This window comes from Anser cygnoides, chromosome 11 (genome assembly GCF_040182565.1).
Source record: "Anser cygnoides isolate HZ-2024a breed goose chromosome 11, Taihu_goose_T2T_genome, whole genome shotgun sequence".
NCBI lineage: Eukaryota > Metazoa > Chordata > Aves > Anseriformes > Anatidae > Anser > Anser cygnoides.
This window is the reverse complement of record NC_089883.1, coordinates 18,851,110-18,872,026: the sequence shown is the minus strand read 5'-3', so window position 1 is coordinate 18,872,026 and position 20,917 is coordinate 18,851,110. Positions and strand designations below refer to the sequence as shown.

Here is a 20,917-nt window from a genome sequence, read left to right as displayed (position 1 = left end):
AAATTTCAAAAGCAAATCAAATGTAGGCTGAGTATCAGGCAGAAAAACTCCCTTATCTATTGAAATAAACAGCACAGCTAATATCCTAAAAACAAATAACCTTCCTCCCAACGCGATTTTTTATGTCTGAAAGACAAAGAAGCTCCATATTATCAATTTCATGCAAAAACAAAACTGCTGGTGTCACCTAGGTATGCTGGGCCAATGCAAGTCAATTTGGATTCCAAATGAGGGGCTCACTGAGCCACATGACCTGTGCTGGCTTTCCCATCTGGTTAAGCTTCATCTCAAGGGTCATTGTTCCCACATATAACCAATATTGCTAGCTGAAATCCCACTGTCAAAGATTTCCAAGATGAACAAGGCCTATGTGATATGATCAGAATGACGCTGCCTCCTTACCTAACCCAAACTCGGTCACATCATTACACCACTTGTGGTGTAACAGTCACTGGGACAGAAAAGCATCAAGGGACCCAAGTCTGAATGAAAACCAACATTTTTCCGTCCCATTGACATTTCTACTTAACTACTTTCATAAGGGGGTTTCTCTAGAATTGCTGGAGAACATTACCGGTATCGGACTGGGGACAGCTGCCACAACAATACCAATGGGCTGAGGAGACAGAATTGCAGGGCTTCCATTAGATATACTCGTCACACCATTGGTTGCAGTGCCTTCCGTTTTCTTTGCTGGAGACTCTCCTGGCAAAGGAGACTGCAGTTTCTGTTCTTGCTGCTTCTTCTGGATCTTACGCTGCAGCTGCTGCTTGGCATCAACAGGAGATGACAGCGTTTTCACTTGTGGTTGAAAGGAATTGCTTTCAGCAGTAGGTATAAAAGCTGAGGGCTGGGGGATCCCTTTTATTCCTGAACACAAAAGAAGAAGAATGAATTATAACAACACATACACTGTCTGTTGTAGTGCCACTCTGTAGCCAACTGCAGATACATAGCAGGCATCTCCACAACCGTTCAGGGAACACCTCATCCATTCGTGCATTTCATGCTCGAATCTATTCAGTGTTTCCGTTTCTTTCCATATGCGTGGCGAAACTCTTATCTGTTAGGCAAGCTGACCATTAGCTGACAGATTTTAAGTATTGGCATCTTCTTTCTAGTAACCTCAAGCTACACATTTTGAATTACATCTAAAAACAATGCAATTAATTTAACTGACAGTAGAGGGCAGTGGATATGTTTCAGAGGAATCTAAAATCCATTATCTACCATGTTTTTGTTATGTTATCTATATTGAAAGCAGTTTTAAAAATGAAAAATCTTTCCAGAAAGCTGCGGGTCTGTGTCATAGAGGAGCAGCTCTGAACAGATACTACCTACATGTAATGTCAGAATGGATTGCAACCAGCACGGGATCACGGACAACGGTGAAAAAAGGGCAAGAAGATTAGTGACAAGGGAGGAAAAGAAAAACAAAAGAAGGAAGAAGTGAAAAAATGATGAAAATTAGAATTTTATATATATATATATATATATATATATATAAAATATTTTTTTTTCTGGAGACAATGCCTTTGCTAATCACAAGCAAGCAGTGGTGCTTCCAAGGAGAACACTATGGCGTTGGTCTTGTCTGTGCAGCTGGTACCAATTCCTGTTACAAAATCACATCACATCTATGATCTTTCATTCATTAACAGTCAAGAGGATAAGCACACTCTCTCAAGGACCACCCAATTCTCTTGAATTGCACTTCTAAATATGCTTTAACAGTTTCATTTATATTTCCATATGTTTCTCCGTTACTTTAAAATAACTCAATTATAAATCAATCATCACCATTTAAGGGCAGTAATTTGGGTTTCGATACCCAGTACAAGCTCAAACACCGTCTTCTGGTAGCCCACCCTTTGAGCAGCAGCCTGCATGGACCACAAGAGCCTGAACTCTACAACATGTCTCCACTTTAAGTGTTCAATTCCTTCTTCACAGAGCAGTGAAATGCCCAAATATATTGCTATTACTGGAAAATAAGTGACCTATGTGGTCTGAATACCAAAAGCAAGTAACATTTATCAGGAAAATAACACCACAATTTTACCTTTGAGGGTAAAAGCTTTCTTTGTTTCCCTACCAGTTAGTACACAGAGACACTATAGTTCCTCATGATAAAGAGGAATGGTAATTAATATTATTTACCATTCTAGACCATAGAACCTCTCCTGAAATGAGTATCCAAGCTCCACAGGCATACATTGGAAATAACCGCCTTTTTCCTTGAAACACCACCTTCTCCTCAAGGCAGTAAGGGGATCCAGAAGGGGATCACCCCTGTCTTCAGCCTTGACCACCAGTTTCCATTTGAAATGTGTGAATTTGAAATCCATTCCTCTGTGATGTAGTGAAATACAAAGTAACTCTCCTCTTTACCTTGATCCTTAACAAAGATCTGACATCAAGTGCTGGAATCCCAGTTACACAAACTGCCTCTGGAGAGGGCTCTCCTGTCCCTCAAACCATTATTTCTAGTCTAATCCATAAAAACAACAGCTGACACGCTTTTACTACCTGACACAGATCAAACATCTCAGGAAAATTTTTATCTGACATACCAGAAATGCCTGTAAGAAAATCTGCTCGGAGAGAAAATTAAGACGGACAATTGTTTCCAAATTAGGACAAGTTATCAAACAAACACAGTTACAACAGCAGCGTGCCTACAAACCCCCACTGTCAAGGCACCCAAATCCTGATCTAGCATAGTACAGCTCAGTACAATTACTCACATGCTTAAAGTTAACCCTGCCTTTGAGTGCTTTATAAGACCAGGGTCCTCATCAGAGGAATTGGAGAAGACTTTGGAAAGAGTCTGGGGAGACAGGTGTCCATCCAAGTGCCACATGCAATTACTGCAGGCCGTCTCCCAGGAATCACCAGTCAGCTAATGACAGCACCACACACACATCCCTGCCTTCAGTGCAGCAGTTTTTGACCTGAATGGCCAAGATGGACTGGAAGACCCACATCCTGACTGCTTCCCACCATGCATGAACTCCTACCTTTCATTATCTCAGAGAATATAAGCTAGAAAACCAACTTGAACAAGACCACTCAAATTATATCATTAATAATTTCCTTGACAGGGAATTTCTTGCTTCAATTTCTGTTGCTGAACTGTTTACTCAACTGTAAGGACTTCTAGAGAAGTTTCCGAAGTCTTTTCGGTGACCAGCCCCACACTTCACACTGACTGTGATCACGTAGTAGCTTTAAGACCAACTAAGGTTTCTCTTCCCCCACTTCCCTTCCCTTTACCTTTCCCTCAGGCAACATGCAGTTCTCAAGAAGCACGACTCTTATTTTACCACACATTTTTATACCCAGTCCTTATGCGACCGTTAACACAAATCTAAACTGCAGCAAGAAGTTGTCAAGCAAACAACAGGTTTAGTTTGTAATGGTAACCTTAAGCCGCTGCTTATTTTCAGATCTTCCTACCCAGACTACTTTCAAGAAAATAATTTAAAGCAATGCAGACTGAAATCAGTCTGGTTCAGCTAACATCTGTTGGAGAGGACTAAAACACCAAGGTCTGAAGTGGGATACATTCCTACTCAAAGCAGTGGAGACAAACCGCATCAATCCCTAAAGGTCCAGAGCTGTCCAGACACCTCACTCCTCCTGGTCACCCCAGATTAAGATTAAAAGAAATCCCTCTGACTTAAAATGCATTACTTTCAGAAAAAATACCCCCCATTTCATCAATTCAGAATGAAGTTAACTCATTACCTGCTGGTGCCCCTGCCATTACTGTTAAAGCTGCCATTGACTTGGTGCCGATGTAGTGACTTTTTACAAGGAAACGAGCCAATTCCAAGACTGTATCAAAAGGCTGGCTTAGCACTTTCTGGGCCCATTCACAAACAAGCCGGCAGGCCGCAGAAACAACTTCCTCATCGGCACTTTGTAGCTGCCCAGACGGCTCTGTCCCATCCAACTACAACAAACGAAGAAGGAACGGTTACTTTCATTATTAAAGGTCACTAAGGAGTGAAAACAAGAATACAGAGCAAATGATGAACAAAGGCACACAGGAAGTTGAATTACATATGTTCAGAGTTTTTCATGAAATTGGGAGAATGAGACCACAACATCAATGCTACTAAAAGTTATATGTTACTGCTTGTTTCCAAAGGTACCATAGGGAATTGGTGTTTCTGGAAGAAAATCAAAGCAAGAATCCCAACATTCAGACCACCTACAGTTGATCCTCCTTACAACCAGAGTCTTGTCACCTCAGCAGCCATTGTTACCCAGGAACTGCTTCTTTCATAGGAGATTCTCCTCTAATGCTGAATTATTATTATCAATATATAGTAAAGCCAAAACGGGATCAGAGTTAAATATATATATACACACACACCTTGTAGGTAGTAGTACTATGGAATTCTGCTTCACCTTCGATTTTTTTTTTTTTTTTAATAGCACTACTATTCTTTCTGGATTTTTATAGAAACACCAAACAATGATTTAGAAGCTGAGCATCATAAAGAAATTCTTAAAAACTACATAGCTCTTCAACTTGCTTGGAAAACTTAAGGTAGTAAGAAAAACTTAAGATAGTAAAAGTAACATAATAAATGTTAATTTGCACAAATATGTATAAGTATATAACATACCCCATCTCCAGTTTTATGAAAGTCAAGGTTGGGCAGTGTTGGCATATGAACAAAAGCCTTCTTCCTCAGTCCACTGTAGCAATATGTGATCAAGAATTAAGGTCTACATCATCTCTGCTTGTTAGGTGGTATGTAGGGAGGACGGGCAGTAATTCCTCCCATACTTCTCATAAGCTTTATACACAAACTCAGCAACAGCTCTCACATTCAATGTCATTAAACATAACCTCACAGCAGCCCAGAATCAAAAGCCTAAAAGTTCACATACAGTGTCTCTTTTCTGTGATGAGCAAATCCTTGTCAGAATCACTAATTTTTCATTTTCTCTAAATGTGTATTTCTCTTCCCTAGACCATGGAGTTTACATGTTCTTACACTAACATGGGTGGAGCATAATTACAGTAAATTAAATGTAAGGTGGTTAGGTATTAAGGCAAGTGTGAAATAAAGTAATATTTTAATAATTCTGAATTAGAAACTTAGGAAACAGAACTGAAAGAGAATCCTGTCAAGCTATAATTACATCATATAATTTCTTCCTTAAAATTTGTCTAGCTCCATCCAGAATGCTGCTATTAAGTTTTGGACTCCACTACTAGATAATCCAACATTGTACTTAATGAAAAATTTAACGGACATAATTTCTTCCTTTACAATTATGTGGTTTTTTTTGGTCCCCTCTAAAGAAGACAAATAATCCTGGGCTGCCTGCTAGCATTAACTTTCTTTGTAACCACGCTTAGAGTAAAACCTTGGCAAAAGACAGTATTACAGCGAGTCCGTATCATTATGGCTAGTTCTTTTGATTGTTTTTTTAATTAGAACATACAACCTCCTTGAGGCCTTTTGGCCTTTTAAAACCCTCCCTCCCTTGCTTTCTGCAGTAGCTCAACCTATCCACAGCGTCAGAGCAACGCACTGATGGAGCAAGAGTTGGCCCTGTAGGACACAGCAGGCAGCAGGTTGCTTCATGACAGTTTCCAGATTCTCAAGGGAAGGTGCAATTCTCAACTTGGAAAAGACTAAATTCTTGCAGATTAAACTATTTACTTTGAAAATCAGTAACAGTTTTTGTTTTTTAATGGAATAACTCAGCTTGCTAAAGACTAGACAGAAGCAGTTACCTATGCAGTATATACAAACCATAGCTTTATCTCAGAAAAGCCTGAGAAAAATTTACATCCTTGTAGCCTTTTTATTTGATTACTGCATTTCTTTCCTAGCAGGGCTTCTTGTCCCTAAACTGAAACAGCAGAACCACCAGTGATATAAGCTGACTCTTTTCCACAGCACTTGCCCTGACTTGTTCATAGTGGCTGCCTGTTAGCTGATAAACTAATCTGCCTCAACATTTAACTGTGCATACTTATGCCTGTAACAGTATCTTTACCTACACTATGACAACATCAATTTTCTGTATACTTCAGGCTTTGTTGTAAGTTACAGCTAAACAGGATAGCATTTTTGCATACCCTTTCGGAGAGTGAATTTCTCTACCACAGGCAAGAAGGGAAAGAAGTGGATTCCAGTTGTGAGCACAGGGAATGAGACCACAGTCAATGGAGAGAGATATCGCTTCTCATCCTAGGAGCACTTGCTCTGAATTGTCTTTTCTGTCTCAGGAAGTATGCACCATGCAACGAAGGAAGAAGTCTGTTCCCCTCACCCCTGCAGGACAAGCCATCAATAAGTGACTTCCAAGTCTATAATCAGCTTTTTGACTGCTTCCCAGTAATCCCCTTTTCTCTTTCAAACAATCCTAAACAGTGGATTGAGGAGCTGCAGTTTTACGAGAGATTTGTAGCACCTCTTAAAAAGGATCTTTGGCTTTACAACTACCTTTTAAAGTACTGGTGTGCACAAGTATATAATGAAGCAAGAAATGTTTTGATAATTCTGAACTTGTACTGCTAATAAAATATTATTGTACGTACGTGAGGCAAGTTCCTCTACTTCAATATTCCTCTTCACACTATGTGATAAGGCTTTTTTGGTTCCTCACTGTTGTGACAACTAAGCTTCCCAGAAAGACTGTGTAGCCTAAATATACCTTGTTTCTTAAGTGGTATCTTGCAACTAACACTATAGCATTTAATAATTTTTAAAGAATTTTGGGAAAGTGTCTGCATATTTTATTTAACATTACTTCTAAATTTAGCTGGTAGGTAAGCTGTAATAGCAGATGTTCTCCAGGCAATTGCAGAAGTTACTGAGAAGTGTTCTAGCAAAGGATATTTTGATTTGCCTCTTGTGCCTAGACGACGGGCCTTCATATTCGGAAAGACATTTTTCATGATCTTTCCAAAGTCAGCAGCACTTAATGGGTGATAGCCAAGATTGTCACAATAGCTCCTGCAACAAAAAGAAATAAAATGTGAATGGAATCAAAGTTAATACAAAAGGCCAGCCTGCATGCTAGACTCCAAAGGTTTTCAAAAAGAAAACACTCAAACCCATCCATATGTAGAACCATATATAACGTTAACGAAGCTATCCACAACAAACTGAATACATAAAAAATGTATACACAGAGCTATTAATACCATCGTTTTTCCCTTGTTCTCTACTGAGTTCAGAGACTAGTCATGTGGAGATTTAACAAGTAGTGGCATTAACTAGAGCGCAGTTAAGATTTACTCCACAACTTAGTTTGAAGCTATTATGTTTCAATTCACTTACTTTAGGACTTAAGAGTGACATTCTCTAGCCAGAGGTATGGCTTGAGTGTGGGAAGGCCTGAAGTCCTATTAGAATATTTGAAAAGCAGCAGGTCAGAGATTTGTCTGCTTATACAGCTGCAATTTGAGACAGCTTAGCAAACTGATTTTCATGAGGCATAGCTTCCCGTGGAACCAGCTTCACCTTTATAGGTGTAACACAAGCATGTATTGAGGACCTAGTCCTCCTAGCAACTGTTTGCCCACATTGAACTATAAGATCTGCTTAATTATAGATATTCTTACGTGAATTACCAGCCCTAAATTCACAGATTTCTACTGCCTCTATAAATGTAGATCTGCTAATCTTCACACAACTGAGAAAACAAGTTGATGACACAGGAAAAAAAGCAACAGAAGCTATTCATTTTGCTAAATTTACTTTTCTAGTAAAATGGGTACCGTTATCTGTCTTCAGTTCTCAAAAACAGCAGAAGGAATTTTGTTTCAACATCTATTCAGAGGTTTCAACACCTGAGATATCTAGAAAAATATCTCCTTGAGGCAGAGAGCAAGAATTGTTGATTCCACTGCGAAGTGTGAACATTCTGAAAAATCACAATCATGTGAAATCAAAGCAGAAAAACGTAACCTGCTCTGGAATGCTTAGCTATGCAGCAAGTGCTTAAGCCTGCACAAAGATACCAACACTACTACATATTGCCTTTTGTTCAAGAGCATTGTAGTATTTCACGGATGTTGACATGCTCAGGCCCAAAAGCATACCGTTAAAGCATTCTCTTTCAGACTTCCTATGGTCACAGAGTCAGCACCATAGCAATAGCCTCCTTTCCTGTGAGAAGCCCTACCAGAAATACACAGAACCAGCCTGTCTCTGAACAGAAGAGGTGACTGTACACATCTCTGTGTGGGCATCATAGCAGGAGAGCATCAAGACAATCACTTCATACACTACATTGCTCACTACTCTAACTTGGATACGTGCAGGCAAACAAATCTCTGTTCATCAAGGAAGAAAACAAAAAGCATCGCTCCTGAAACAGAAGTTTAATTCCATGGTAAAACCAGTAACAATCAGCAATGGCATCTGCATCCAAGTAGTCCAGTCAAACGGCCTTCTCTGAAAACTGTAGCTACACAGAGATATTTTTGAGATATTTCCACAGCATTTATTTTCTTTGTAAAAATATTAGTTATTACAGAGCAGGTATATGCTGCTTTTACCTTGGCTGTACGTAGGTATCCTCCATTTGCAAAGCACCGCCACAAATGTTATGATTTTGATGATAAACAGCAAGGTTTTTCTATTTGGTTCTAACATTCTCCTATAGAGCTTGTGTGTCCTTACTTTCCCCAGCTCTGTCTGCAAACTTGTATAGACTGCTGTTATCCGTGGGACAGAAATAAAAGACCTTTGTTTCTCCTTCCAAAATGAAGGAGGAAATGCAATGTAGTGCAGAGGAGCCAGTCTTACCGAAACTTTCAGCCCATTCTTGTGAGAACTCTCACTTTTTTTTCTTTATTTAAAAGGAAGTGAGGGGATGGGACACAACAACGCCCCCCGACACATTCCCAACGGAAGTGGACAGACCACAGGAACAGGAGCTGCTGGACACTGTGGAAGCTCCACCGTTGGAGGCACAGCATCACAGATTAATTTGAGTGGGAAGGGTGCTTGGTAGCACCCTTTTAGACTTCAGTCTAAACACCAGCCTACAAGAGGCTCAGCTTTAAGGTCAAAACCAGGCTGCTCGGCTTTGCCCAGTCAGGTCCTAAAAACAGGCAGAAAGATTTCGCACCCTCTTTGGGCTCCCATTCTAATGCTTGATTTTCCTCATTCATGAATTGTCTGGATAAGGCAACATCATGAAATGTCAAAAGCTGGCCCTGCTCCGAGTGAGGGGTTGGACCAGGTAACCTCCAGAGGTTCCCTCCAACTAGTTTATGTTTCTGTATCAGACATCAGGAAAATTTTTACCTGATTTATGTACCAACAAAATTCATTTCAATGCATGTCAGTCGCAGTCTCTGGATTCTGGATTTGTCCCTTTGAAGTTAATAAAAAGGAATGCTTCTCCAACCTTGCTGCACCCTCTTAGGAATCAGAGGCTGCTTCATGCATAATGCCATTCTAGACACCTCTCTGCGCTTTTTTATCTGGAGTCTTACCAGACACCACTGGATTTTAACTTCCCTCTGAAAAATCCTAAAAGGTGGGTCTTCGTCCCTTTCTAATGCTGATTACAGGGCTTGAAGTCTCAACTACCATGTAAAGGGGGGCTCTATGGATTTCTCTGCTGTAGTCAGCAGTATTTTTGACTGAAACTCAACAATGTCAGCAAAACAAAACAAAAAACCTAAAATAGCAAAACAACACAATTAGGAACCTATCTATCAGTCAACTTCAAAGATAAAATTATTCCCTGCCCAGAAAAAAAAAAGAAAAAAGAAAAAAGGAAAAAAAATCAGTTCCTCAAGTCAAGCACATCTGTTTCAAGACAATTACTTGCTAGCAGCACCGAGCGTCCAGTTATATGGTCCTCCTGAATCCATACTGGCAGCTCCTGCAAGCTTGTGATTTCTCAGCTCTTATTATCATCATATAATTTCAGTTTTCAGACAGATCCTTCCATATGGCCCCTCCTCCTCCTGGCTTGGCCGAGAATCCTACATGTCCATCTGCCATCTCTCATTGACTTGACAAGACATACCAGGAGTCTCTTCCCTGAAGCTCTTCTCTCTGCTACTTGCACTCTTGGCACATTGCTGAGCCCAGGAGCTGTTCTGCTTATTTGAAGGGTGGGGGGGAAACAGATGGGGGAGGGAAGGTCTACAGAGAGACAGGAGTGACAATGGATGCATGACTGCTTATGTTCGTTTGTACAGAGCGCTGCTACACAATAAATTTGGCAAGGGAAGTCCATTTTCAAATTACATATACAGAAGACAGAATATACAATGGGAGTGCGCTTGAATTAGACCACAAAAAAGATTAACCAACTAAAAGCCAACGAGTATGGTCAGGCTATGCAGCCCAGCTTAATTAACTTCCTGGGCAAAGAACTGGATAAAATGGAGATAACAGATTACATTGAGACGGAAGGGTCAGAGGAAAGCTACGCACAGTTCCTCAAAAACTGTCTTGCTTACTTAATATTGTATTAAATTGTTTCTGTCAGAAAAAAAATGTGGCAAAATCATCTGATTCTGGAGGCATCACTGAAACAAAATGACTGGTGTATTACGCGGAAAAACTGAAAAGACAAGAATAGAAAAAAAGATGGAATTAAATAGCTCGAAATGCAAAATAATGCACAAGAATTAACAAGTGCTGCTGCTGTGAAGTAGGCACTCATCAACTGAATGCAGCAGAAGATAAATGGATAAGTTAGTCATCCTGTTGTTAATTATGATATATCCATAGCAGCTGATAACAAGGTGGATACAATCTTAGAGTAAAACAGCAGCATTACTTGAGGAGAATTTTTCTTTCACTGTATGTACAGGCAAAATCTCACAGAGAACATCGTACATATCCTACATACCCTGTTCAAGAATGCTGAATTCAATACGAGATGGGTGCAGAAAGAACCACTATGAATAGTAGGAAAGAACCTATTGCATGAAACGAAACAAAGATCTTGGCTTATCCAATCCACCAAAATAACTGATTTCTAAAAAATGGGTTAGAACAAAACCTTAGGAAGAGGCAGGATCTCTTTAAGCTAATGAACAATACTGGCAGAGAAGTCCTAGAAATCACATAGGATGGAATAGAGATGTCTGAAAACCATCAAAGAAACGGAATTCCGTATCAGATTCTTAGGACTAGTAACAAAGCTAGGAAACAGTCGCTTTAGATGGGAGTTTGATCAGCTTTTAAAAGAAATACATAGTTACTCACTTACAACAGAAGACTTGGCAACACAATAGGTCCCATGCAGTTCCTATCAGGGAGTTTTTACACAAAACACTGGTTAAGAGCTATCAAGCAAGATCAGCATGCATCTCACATCTTTAATTTGTTTAATGTCCATGGTAGTCCTGTACCTACTGCCCTCTTCCGTTCCAGCTTCTGAATATTCTTCTTAAACTTGCTAGTTAACATCTTTAACACTTAGTACACACACAACCTATGCATCAGGTGGTATCAATCGGCCCAGCCACCAGTAAATCAGGGATTAATGATTTACAGACCAGATAAGAGATACAAGCTCACTCAAAGACCTCCTAATCTATATTAAGTGTTTTAAGTGAATCTGCAGGGCACCAAGCGTAAATATGAACAATATGACTTTCTTTTCTTGCATCATTGCAGTAGCAGCAAGAGGACCCAAGTGCTTACTGAAGGCTCAAAAAATCATTTTGTGGACAAGCAAGGATTTTTCTTCTGTGTAAGTACTGCCAGACTTAAAATCTTAATTCTCTAAACTCAGCTTAATCTACACCTGGCAGCCTCCAGAAGGGTGTTTACTACTAAAGCAAAGATACCCAAGTAAAACTGACGAGAAAACACTGAAAGGATTTATTTGATGGGAAGCAGCAACTATTTTCTTCAGGCTACATAAGAAATTAGGCAGCTCACCATGAGTCCTAATAATATATTCCAGACTGTATTCCCCTATAACTTCCAAAGGAAGCTGGTAGAAGCACCACGTGCGCTGAAACACAGCTTCTTACAGCACAGCATATTCTGTCAGTGCAAGTGGTACTGCAGTGCCAACAAGAGAGGTGAAATAGCTCTCATTTACCTCCTTTCTGAAATTCAGCTGCAAGCTCTCAACCGTCCCAAGTGCTACTGGCTCATATTACGATGCATTTATCTCCCTTTTGAAGGGGGTAAAATAAGTGATATACTCATTCACTTTTACCTAGCTAGAGATGTGAATTTACAATTAAAAAGAGTAAGAAACCAAAAAGAAGCATCATTGTGTTAACTTAGATGAGGGATGCAAGGCTACTGAAATGTGAAGGAGCTGAAAATGCTATCAACATTTGCCAGTGCTGGATTTGTGTGCACTGTAAGCTTCTTTTTTCTCTTCATAGAAAAAAGAAAAACACAAAGGCGATGCGAAAGAGCAGTATTTTTATAAAAAAATATTTTGACCAAAATTTACAGCAGGAATTAAAATGCTGCTATGATGCAGCACTCTTCTGAAGCCTTGTAACTTCCATTTATTATGTGCAGAGTGCACAAGTTTCCTCACTATGAGCTCATGCAACATTTATCTTTGCACACAGAGGAGAGAAATTATAACTTGTAAATAAGAGAGAAGTGAGATTTGAGAGGACTTAATGCCCCTAGGTAAAGAAAAATGACTTATCAAAACTAACTTATCTATTTATACGCCTGTTCCCCACCTCCCACTCCAAAGCTATTCTTCCTTCGGTGTGCAAGAATAGCTCATAAATACACTCACAGAAACTAAATGTTTTAAAAACAGAACAGATGCTTTCAAAAGAGAACAGATTCCAAACATTTAATATTTTCCTGAATATTTGCTTTCCACCCTTATTTTGTTAGGCAAAAAAATACAATACACAAATACTTGATGCAGCTACATACAAAAGCCATCCAAATTTCACACTCAACAATCTGTACATGATTTTTCTGGGCATCTGCAGCTTGGCACAGCATAGAAGCCAAGCAGATTTGTTGCTGAAGCAGGCCATAAATTATTAAATAAGAAATATATTTAAGAATAACGCTTCCATTTCTCTCCTGCACAGCAGCTGCTGCTGTTGCTGTGTCTGCGTGAGCAGCTCCTGCTCGGGGATTGGCTACCCTGGCACGTCTGTGCTATTGGCTATGTTTCCAGGCTGCGTCACTGCTCAACTCAATGGTGAGATTTCAGAAATAGGTGTGTGCGTGTTTATCAACCCCAGGCAAGCTAATGCCATCATGCTGCAGCTTAGTCAGAGCAAAACAACTCTACCAGAGAGAGTTAATTAAAATGAGGTATTCACATAATGCAGCGCTGCAACAACTACCAAGGGCTGAATCCTGTAGGCATTTGTGAGGTGAAGGCACTCAACTCCCTGCAAATTATTGTAATCATTCAGATTATGGAAATATTCATACTAGGTCATGAATCTGTTATTCATCTTCAGGCATCTGGGCCTTTTTTTTTTTTTTTCCTGTGGGGAACATTTTGTAAATGAATCCAAATCCAACTTTTGCCAGACAGCTCGCTCTCCCTTGCTTCTTATCGCTCTCGTTACATGATAGCTTCAAGACTTGACAAAACAGACTCTCAGTGGCCTTGGTTACTGGTTTCATGCATATTCAGGTATATTGTGCCTCTGTAGAAATCAGGTTTGCTGCAGGAAAGCCCAATACTTATGTATTATTCTGGAGAGAAAGGTACCATTGACTAGATCTTATGTGCCAAATACCTTCCTTTCCAGGAGGAACAATTCAGCCCTTCATCCTTGTTAAGACAGTCATTTACATGTGTACATATAAATAATTAGAACAAAAAGCACTGTAAGACAGCAAGTGGCACTTTTTATCTGTGCCACTCTGTCCAAAAAATAAAAACAGTATTCATACTGATATTTACTTGCTAAGAAATACTTTTATACTTTTACTATACTATTTAATACTTTTAACATTTACTTCAGCATACGGAATGTACCACTTAAACAGCACTCCTATCTTTAGTGGCACAACTACTGAATAGAGTTGGCCTCAGTTATATTAGCACACAAGTACACAAGGCCTTGTTCTTCCATGTGCACTTGTATATGTATGTCAATGGAGTACTTGTAGAGCCAGTGTCACAGAACTATTTACAACTTCGTAAAGCAGTATGTAGAAAGCACTATCAGAAGCACTCACTTGTATTCATCATAAACCTCCTGTTTGGGAAGGGATGTCTCAGGGTGCTCTTCCAAGGTATTCCGTATCCAAGAGAAGGCATGCATCTGCTGTGCACGGCTGGATGACATGGAGATCTGATCACTATTGAAAGAAGAAACAGTTCTGATGAGGACATTACTCCATAGTTCCTCCTCAGTTCTCATTTTTGTATTTGCACAGGCAGAAAGATGACAAAGACAACAACGGCCAGTACCTCAAATGTGCAGCTATTGTTTAAGGCTAAGGAAGTATTATCTCCCCTTTTTTTTTTTATACAATTTAACAAAGAGACTCCATACTCTGGTTCTTGCCTGATATACAGCCACACATAGAGTGATGGGTTAGAGTGTGCCTACCTCCTCTCTGATATTTTTTTTTTGCTGACCATTCCTAAGCTTCTGCCTACTCAGTCTGTCAACTGCCCTTTGCAAATACTCAACTTTCTCAGCAAGTGCTCAGAGTGCTTCCTGTAGGCATCTGTCTGCCTATAATCAGCCTACTGGGAACAGATGCTAATTTCATGATGTTGCGATCTTCAGGTTGTTTTTCTAGATCTTCCTTTAATCAAACAAACGCTACTAGAAATACCGTTAGTTCTTTCTTTCCCCCAGCATCACATTTATGTTGCTATATTATCACTTCCTATGTAAAATGTGAAGGAACGATCAAACTTAGGCTGCAAAAGATATTCTTGGATGAGTCTTGCATTTTAGGAGGTTTACATTTACAAGATATTTGAACAATAAAGTTCAAATATTAAAAACAATCTTCACCAAAAAATAAGTTCTTAATATTTGAAGACAGCTTCTGCTACCAAACATGTCATGTAAATGCATGCTCAGTAAGTGCCACAGGAAGTTGTGTTTTCAGCACTAGCTGCTTACCTGTACCACACGCATACCTTTTGTCTCCATTGTTGGGACCCGAAGGCAGCTGAAGGTAGAGGTAGAGTTTCTCTAGGTCTGTAAACTTCTCAACTTCTTGCTAGATAACAAAGGTGTTTTGGTTAAAAACAAAAGAAGGGGGTAGGGATAAAAAGAGCAAACAGTAAGAGTTGAGCTCGACAGCTAAAATTGTCATCCAACATTGTATTCCAAAATAATATACTTTCAAACAGGAAAATACTTATGTTAAAGAATGTTACTGCGAGTACTCTGGGTCTAGAACTATGATTTTCCATTTGTACACCACTGCACACTAGAAAACACTGGTCCACAAAGCCAGCTCCACAATACCCTTACAAAATTCATACACAATAAAAGTAGAATCTGGAGAAATGACAATAAGAGAACACTTTTGTAACTGGACATGTAACATGAAAACCTCCATTATATTCTCAGAGCTCATTTGAAGCACCTCTGAGAACAAAGCATCAAAAAACAACTAGGCTATAACTATGCAGAATGTCAGACCAGATCCTGTAATCCATACCACCACATCAACAGTTGTGTCACAGACTTCAATGTCATCTAAATACATCATGTATTTGCTTCCTTTGGAATCAGAATTATTGTACAAATACTGAAAATAAGCCATTCAGTTACCATGAATCCCTATGATGCCTGAGTCCTACTCCAGAAGATACCAGCTGAGCATCAGACACAAGAGGGAGTTTTACCTGCTGTATGCAAACAGTGAATACTACATATGAGCTAGTATGGGGTCATTCCAGATCTCTCATATAGACTCCGACGTACTAGGAGCATCAGCTGAGGTAAGGTATTCAAGCCTGCTCAGCAGCAGCAGGAGTAAAGCCATGCAGCAACGAGTACACAGATTCTTTCTGGAAGATGCTGCAGAACCAGTATGTGAGGTGCACTACCAGTACAGAGGCTAAGAATACCACAATCTCTTTTTAATTCAGAATATAGCTTTTTGATTACAGTTAATTCTATTTTCCTTTACTGCTGTCTTACTGTCAACATAACCTTTTCCAAAAGGAAGAGAATGGGACCAACAGCCAGCGAAGCCTGTCTGTTTATTTCAACAACAAACAGAAGAGTGGGAAAAATAAATCCTAAACTTCATTTCAAACTGGGGTCCCTACCCATTCCAGTCAAGAAGCATCTCACTTCCACTGGCACAAAGTTAACAAGAGAACTAGCCAGAGGTGAGCTCCCCCCTCCTCCCTGCTGCCTTTGCAATAAAATAAGCAAAGCATAAGACAGACACTCTCCAAGCTCACAGAAACATTTCCAACAGCAGCCAGGGAACAGACACTGTATTTGTTGCTTTTATTTGTGTAAGCTTCAGCAAGCCACAACATTAGGTTTTTGTTTACCCCCCCCCCCCCCCAATAAACTCTTGAAATTTGCTGACACTGATGTCTGTTGATCTGTAACAGCTTACACGGCAATGGTGCACAGACCATCGAAGATCCAAAGAGGTATTTCTGAACAGGTGCGTTTTGTAAAATTCTCTGTTCTTCCTTCCCCGCACACATGATGGCATTTACAAGGTGGTCCTTCCACCATCAATAATGGTTTTATTAAAAAAACATTACTGAGATCATTCTCCAAAGAAACATTTTAGAGAAAATAAAATTTATGAAAAGACAGAAATGAAACAGCTGCAAGAAAATTCATGCTTGTTTATCAGACTTTCTTGTTTTCCAAGAGCTTAGAATCAAGAGAATCACAGAACGGGTTGGGAGGGATTTTAAAGATCACCAAAAGACATGGGTCAGGTGAGATCCTCTGCAAAACAAACCAAAAAGCCCTAATGACTCTGACATCGAAGTGGAAAACAACCTCTTGTCTCCAAATCTAACGTGCTACTTTGCAGTGTAAAGGGTGGTTTTATACTTTCATCAGAAGATGCTGAAGCAGTCTCAGTGCCCACTGCAGCTGAAGGAACTTCTGCTGTCTCCCAGCTAAAGGAAAGGGCTGCACGTGAAGGCCCTGCCCAAGCTGCAGAGGCGCTGCTATGCAGGTCCCCTCTGACAACCATTCATTCAAACAAAACCTGATTTACGTGTAGAGAAGAAATTTGACTGGGATTATGTTAGCAGAATCTTTTTCAGAAGTTGCCAGTGAACCAACGACTCTCATCAGCACAACTGCATCCCTAGAGCTAAGGCAGTTGAGGATTATGGCTCTCATGTCCTCAGCAAAGGAAGCCGGACAGTAGCATTTTCCCTCTGCTTTCACTTAAAACCCACTCTTCTCCACAGGCTGCATTCTCTGCACAACTCCTCCAGCTTGCAGCAACGGCTATGCAGAGCTCCTGGGGAGGCAGGCCCTTCTATGAAACGGGAGAGAAAACACGCAGCCAGGATGCAGAGGAAGTTCATGGAGGTAATCCTACGTGGGTGGTAATTAGATAAAGCTAAGCTTATTAAATGAGACTGAATCTATTTAGACAAAAACATCTCAAAGCTGAAGAAGTTGCACCGAAGGCATTGAATGTGACACTGCTAATAGATTCAGGGAACAATGTTTTGCTTAAAAAATTCTGAACATTATATTTTGCTTAGGCTGTTTTCTCTGAATGTTTCTAAAACTCTCAAAACTTTGTTTACAGCCTCATTAAGTACAATTTCTTATTGAACCTTAGCCCTTATCTACCAGCTCTCAGTGGTAAGGCTCCAGTGATTTCAGTAGTCTTTCTGTTACTGTGACTGCTCCAAGTATCAAAACTTTCTAAATGTTAATGCAATCAGAAAAGCATTTGGGAAAGCAGAGGAACATTTCAGCTGGCCTACTGACAATAGATCTCTCTGACCAAGTTAAAAAAAAAAAAAAGGGTTAACGCATCCTGAATTTCACTTTGTCTTAAGTTGGATACATATGAAAATGAATAAAAAGAAAGGACAACACAAAACATACTACCAATTTTCTTCTTATTTCCCACTAAGAAAATAGGTCAATATCATGTTTGGCAGAAATCTAAATGTGGAACAGAGTGGAAAAGAGTCAGAGCATCAAAAGGAAAACTGCAATGCTGGCAACATCTTGGACAAATTCCCCTTTGTGTAGCCACTTAAAGTTTATGCTACAGTAGTTTTAATATCCATACAGAATATAAAATGTCTGGGGAATCTTTTCTCACTACTTAAAAGGATCTAAGTACATTTTTTGCTTGAAGTTAACAGACCTTGATTAACTGGTGCTATCAAATCAGCTGAAGAATGTTTAATTCTCCAAAGGTTATTTATAAACCATACTTCTTGAAGCTGCATTAGAAAGATGCATAAGAGCGCTAAACTGGTTGTATGACTGAGGTGTAAAGCCATCACAAAGCACCACTCTGCTATTCTGGGTCTTCACACATTATATTTATCTCCTGTAATTGGAACCACATCAAATGAAGGAAGATACTGTGAAGATGGGGAGCAAGGAGCGTTCATACTTAGTTTTTTACAATTTAGCTTCAATTTAACCAAAAAAATACATTGACTATTCAAAATATTTTAGTGATTTTACACGAAAAAACAGGACAAAGAACTAGAAACCTCAAGTCACAGACAAGGAAAGCCTTATGGTAATATATAAAGAAGTAGAAGTCTCTGGCATTTTTCTTCATTTTGGTAGTCACCAAAGACAGACAGTTCAAAGAAATGAACAGAATATGTAGCAAATATATTAAACCAGAAATCCATTTGTACATACAAACAACATAGATCTGGTCCAAACGATTCTGTCCTTTTATTGACTAAGAACAATACAGAACAAGAACCTCTTAGGAACAAGCAAATTTCTTTTTAATTCTAACAGGCATTTTGTTTGAGCAAATAAGCAGCTGTAAAATAATAGCAACTTTTTTTTTTTTTAAATCAGAAATAGTTTTTGACATCTGGTTCCATACTGACACTAGCTAGACACGAAATTTTTCATGGCACAAAGAGACAAAGACCACTTCAACACAGAACATAGCTAAGGAATTCATCTATAATACAGGAAACATGAGACTCATGGTCCTGCTTGGAGAAGCTAGATTTCAGCTTGAGCCTCCAGATCCACATAATATCACTTGAAGTTTCCTGACTTTGATGGATTGAATCTTTCTATCTGTTTTCCTCCAACTGCTGATCCACTGACAGGTCACAAATGTTACTCAAATTTCATCTTATTGTTGCCAGAATGGATTACCATGGAAAACTCCAAGGAATGTTTTTGTTTTGTTTTATTTTTTGTTTTTAAAGTAAACATTTAGTCAGGCCCAACTTAAAATGAGATAGAGGAAAAATACACTAAGCAACAATTACCAGAATTACAGTTTCTTGAATGCTGAAGAACAGCATTTAACTTTGACTTATTTTGTATTTCTACAATGAAGGTAGAATTACAGGTTATTTCTGTCCTAAGGTTCTGGTGAAAATGAGTTGAAGGCCAGGGGCACTGCTGCAAGTATTTTGCAATACTACTATTTTAGAGAGCATAGACTGATCTTAATATTTTTCTCCACATTTTGAGTATTTATATATAACTATATTCTAATCTAGGTAAAAAAGGCTATGCCAATGGCAACGTAACTTGTACATACTGGCAGACTGGTTCTAAAACCTGTCATATTTCAAAAGAACAAACATCTATTATTTAACAACCAGACTAAGAATAGCAGAGTAGTCAAGCAATCATCTCCCCACTGTGTGAAGAGAGAAACAAGAAGCAAAGGTTAAATAATTTGCTCAAGGTCAGACGGTTTGTTGGAAAAATGATCCAGAAAGAAGATAGCTAAATTGAAACAGAACCTATTAGTCTAAAGAGATGCTAATAAACGTATTTTGTAGGCTTTAGATGAACAGAAGCAGAAACATATTTCAGGTGCTAAATTTTCCAAACAAGCCCTAAAAATACATGGCAGCTTAGTACTGACAGAGTGTCCAAGTACAGCTGCCAAAGCTACCCAGAGCTTCTGCCTGTTTCCTGTAGGGCCAAAAAGCGACAAGCTACCACCTTGAATGCAGCAGGACTGAGGCACGTTGCTTCAACAGCAGGTCGCACACACTGCTGCTGCCCACACTGCCACTGCTCCGGCCATTGGCAGCTTTGGTGTTCACAGCCGTCGATCCAGCCATCTCTCACCAGCACTCATCTCTTTTCAGAGGGCTAAGGAAAGCAGCCTTACCTTCTTGCTAAGCAACTACATGGAGCATACAATTCTTTACATCAGGTTCAAGAGTTCAGTTAGTATGTGGCAACAAATATAACAAGCAAAGTCATAAGAGACTTCCAGACATGTTTACTACAGTTAAAAAGATGTTATAATGAATTTTTAATGGCTGTTTACACCACAATTCTTGCTAATTACCTTTTTTTTTGATTGCACAGCATACAATATTCTTATGATCTTCCAGAAACTGACAGTACGTCAGATGTAAATGGTGCGATGTAACAAGTAAAAGGCAGATAACTTTCATCTCTTGTATAAATAAAAATTACAGTCCTAGTGCCCCTACACTAGCTGTTTTCCGCAGTCCTCTGATGCTAGTTACCCTCCGCAGCAGAAACAATTACCATCACCTTTGTTTCTTCTCCCTTTTTCTTCCTATCCTGTGTTAGGCAGCCTATGTTCTAAAGAGCATCCGTGTGCTGCTCTGCACATTGCGGCTGTGACTGGGGCTACCAAACACAAATGACAACAAGCATAGTCTGATCTTTGTTATTTATTTATGTATTTATTTATTTATTACAGTTACTAGCAAACTGATAAAGTTTAAATGCTTTAAGCTATTATCAGTATCTCTCAACATAACTGAAAGCTGGTCACAGATCTCTTTACAGTAAAAGACGCAA

At 39.3% G+C, this 20,917-nt stretch overlaps 1 protein-coding gene across 1 annotated transcript in view; it reads right to left on the bottom strand.

Moving 5' to 3' along the window:
* RFX7 (regulatory factor X7) overlaps positions 1-20,917 on the bottom strand; it is a 54,277-nt gene that overhangs the window by 6,756 nt on the left and 26,604 nt on the right. The window contains exons 3-8 of the mRNA XM_067003889.1: positions 15,082-15,164; positions 14,160-14,282; positions 6,876-6,992; positions 4,641-4,725; positions 3,751-3,958; positions 575-870 (exon numbers count right to left, since the gene is read on the bottom strand). Of these exons, the coding sequence (XP_066859990.1) occupies positions 575-870; positions 3,751-3,958; positions 4,641-4,725; positions 6,876-6,992; positions 14,160-14,282; positions 15,082-15,164 (912 nt within the window). The remainder of the gene's footprint in view (positions 1-574; positions 871-3,750; positions 3,959-4,640; positions 4,726-6,875; positions 6,993-14,159; positions 14,283-15,081; positions 15,165-20,917) is intronic.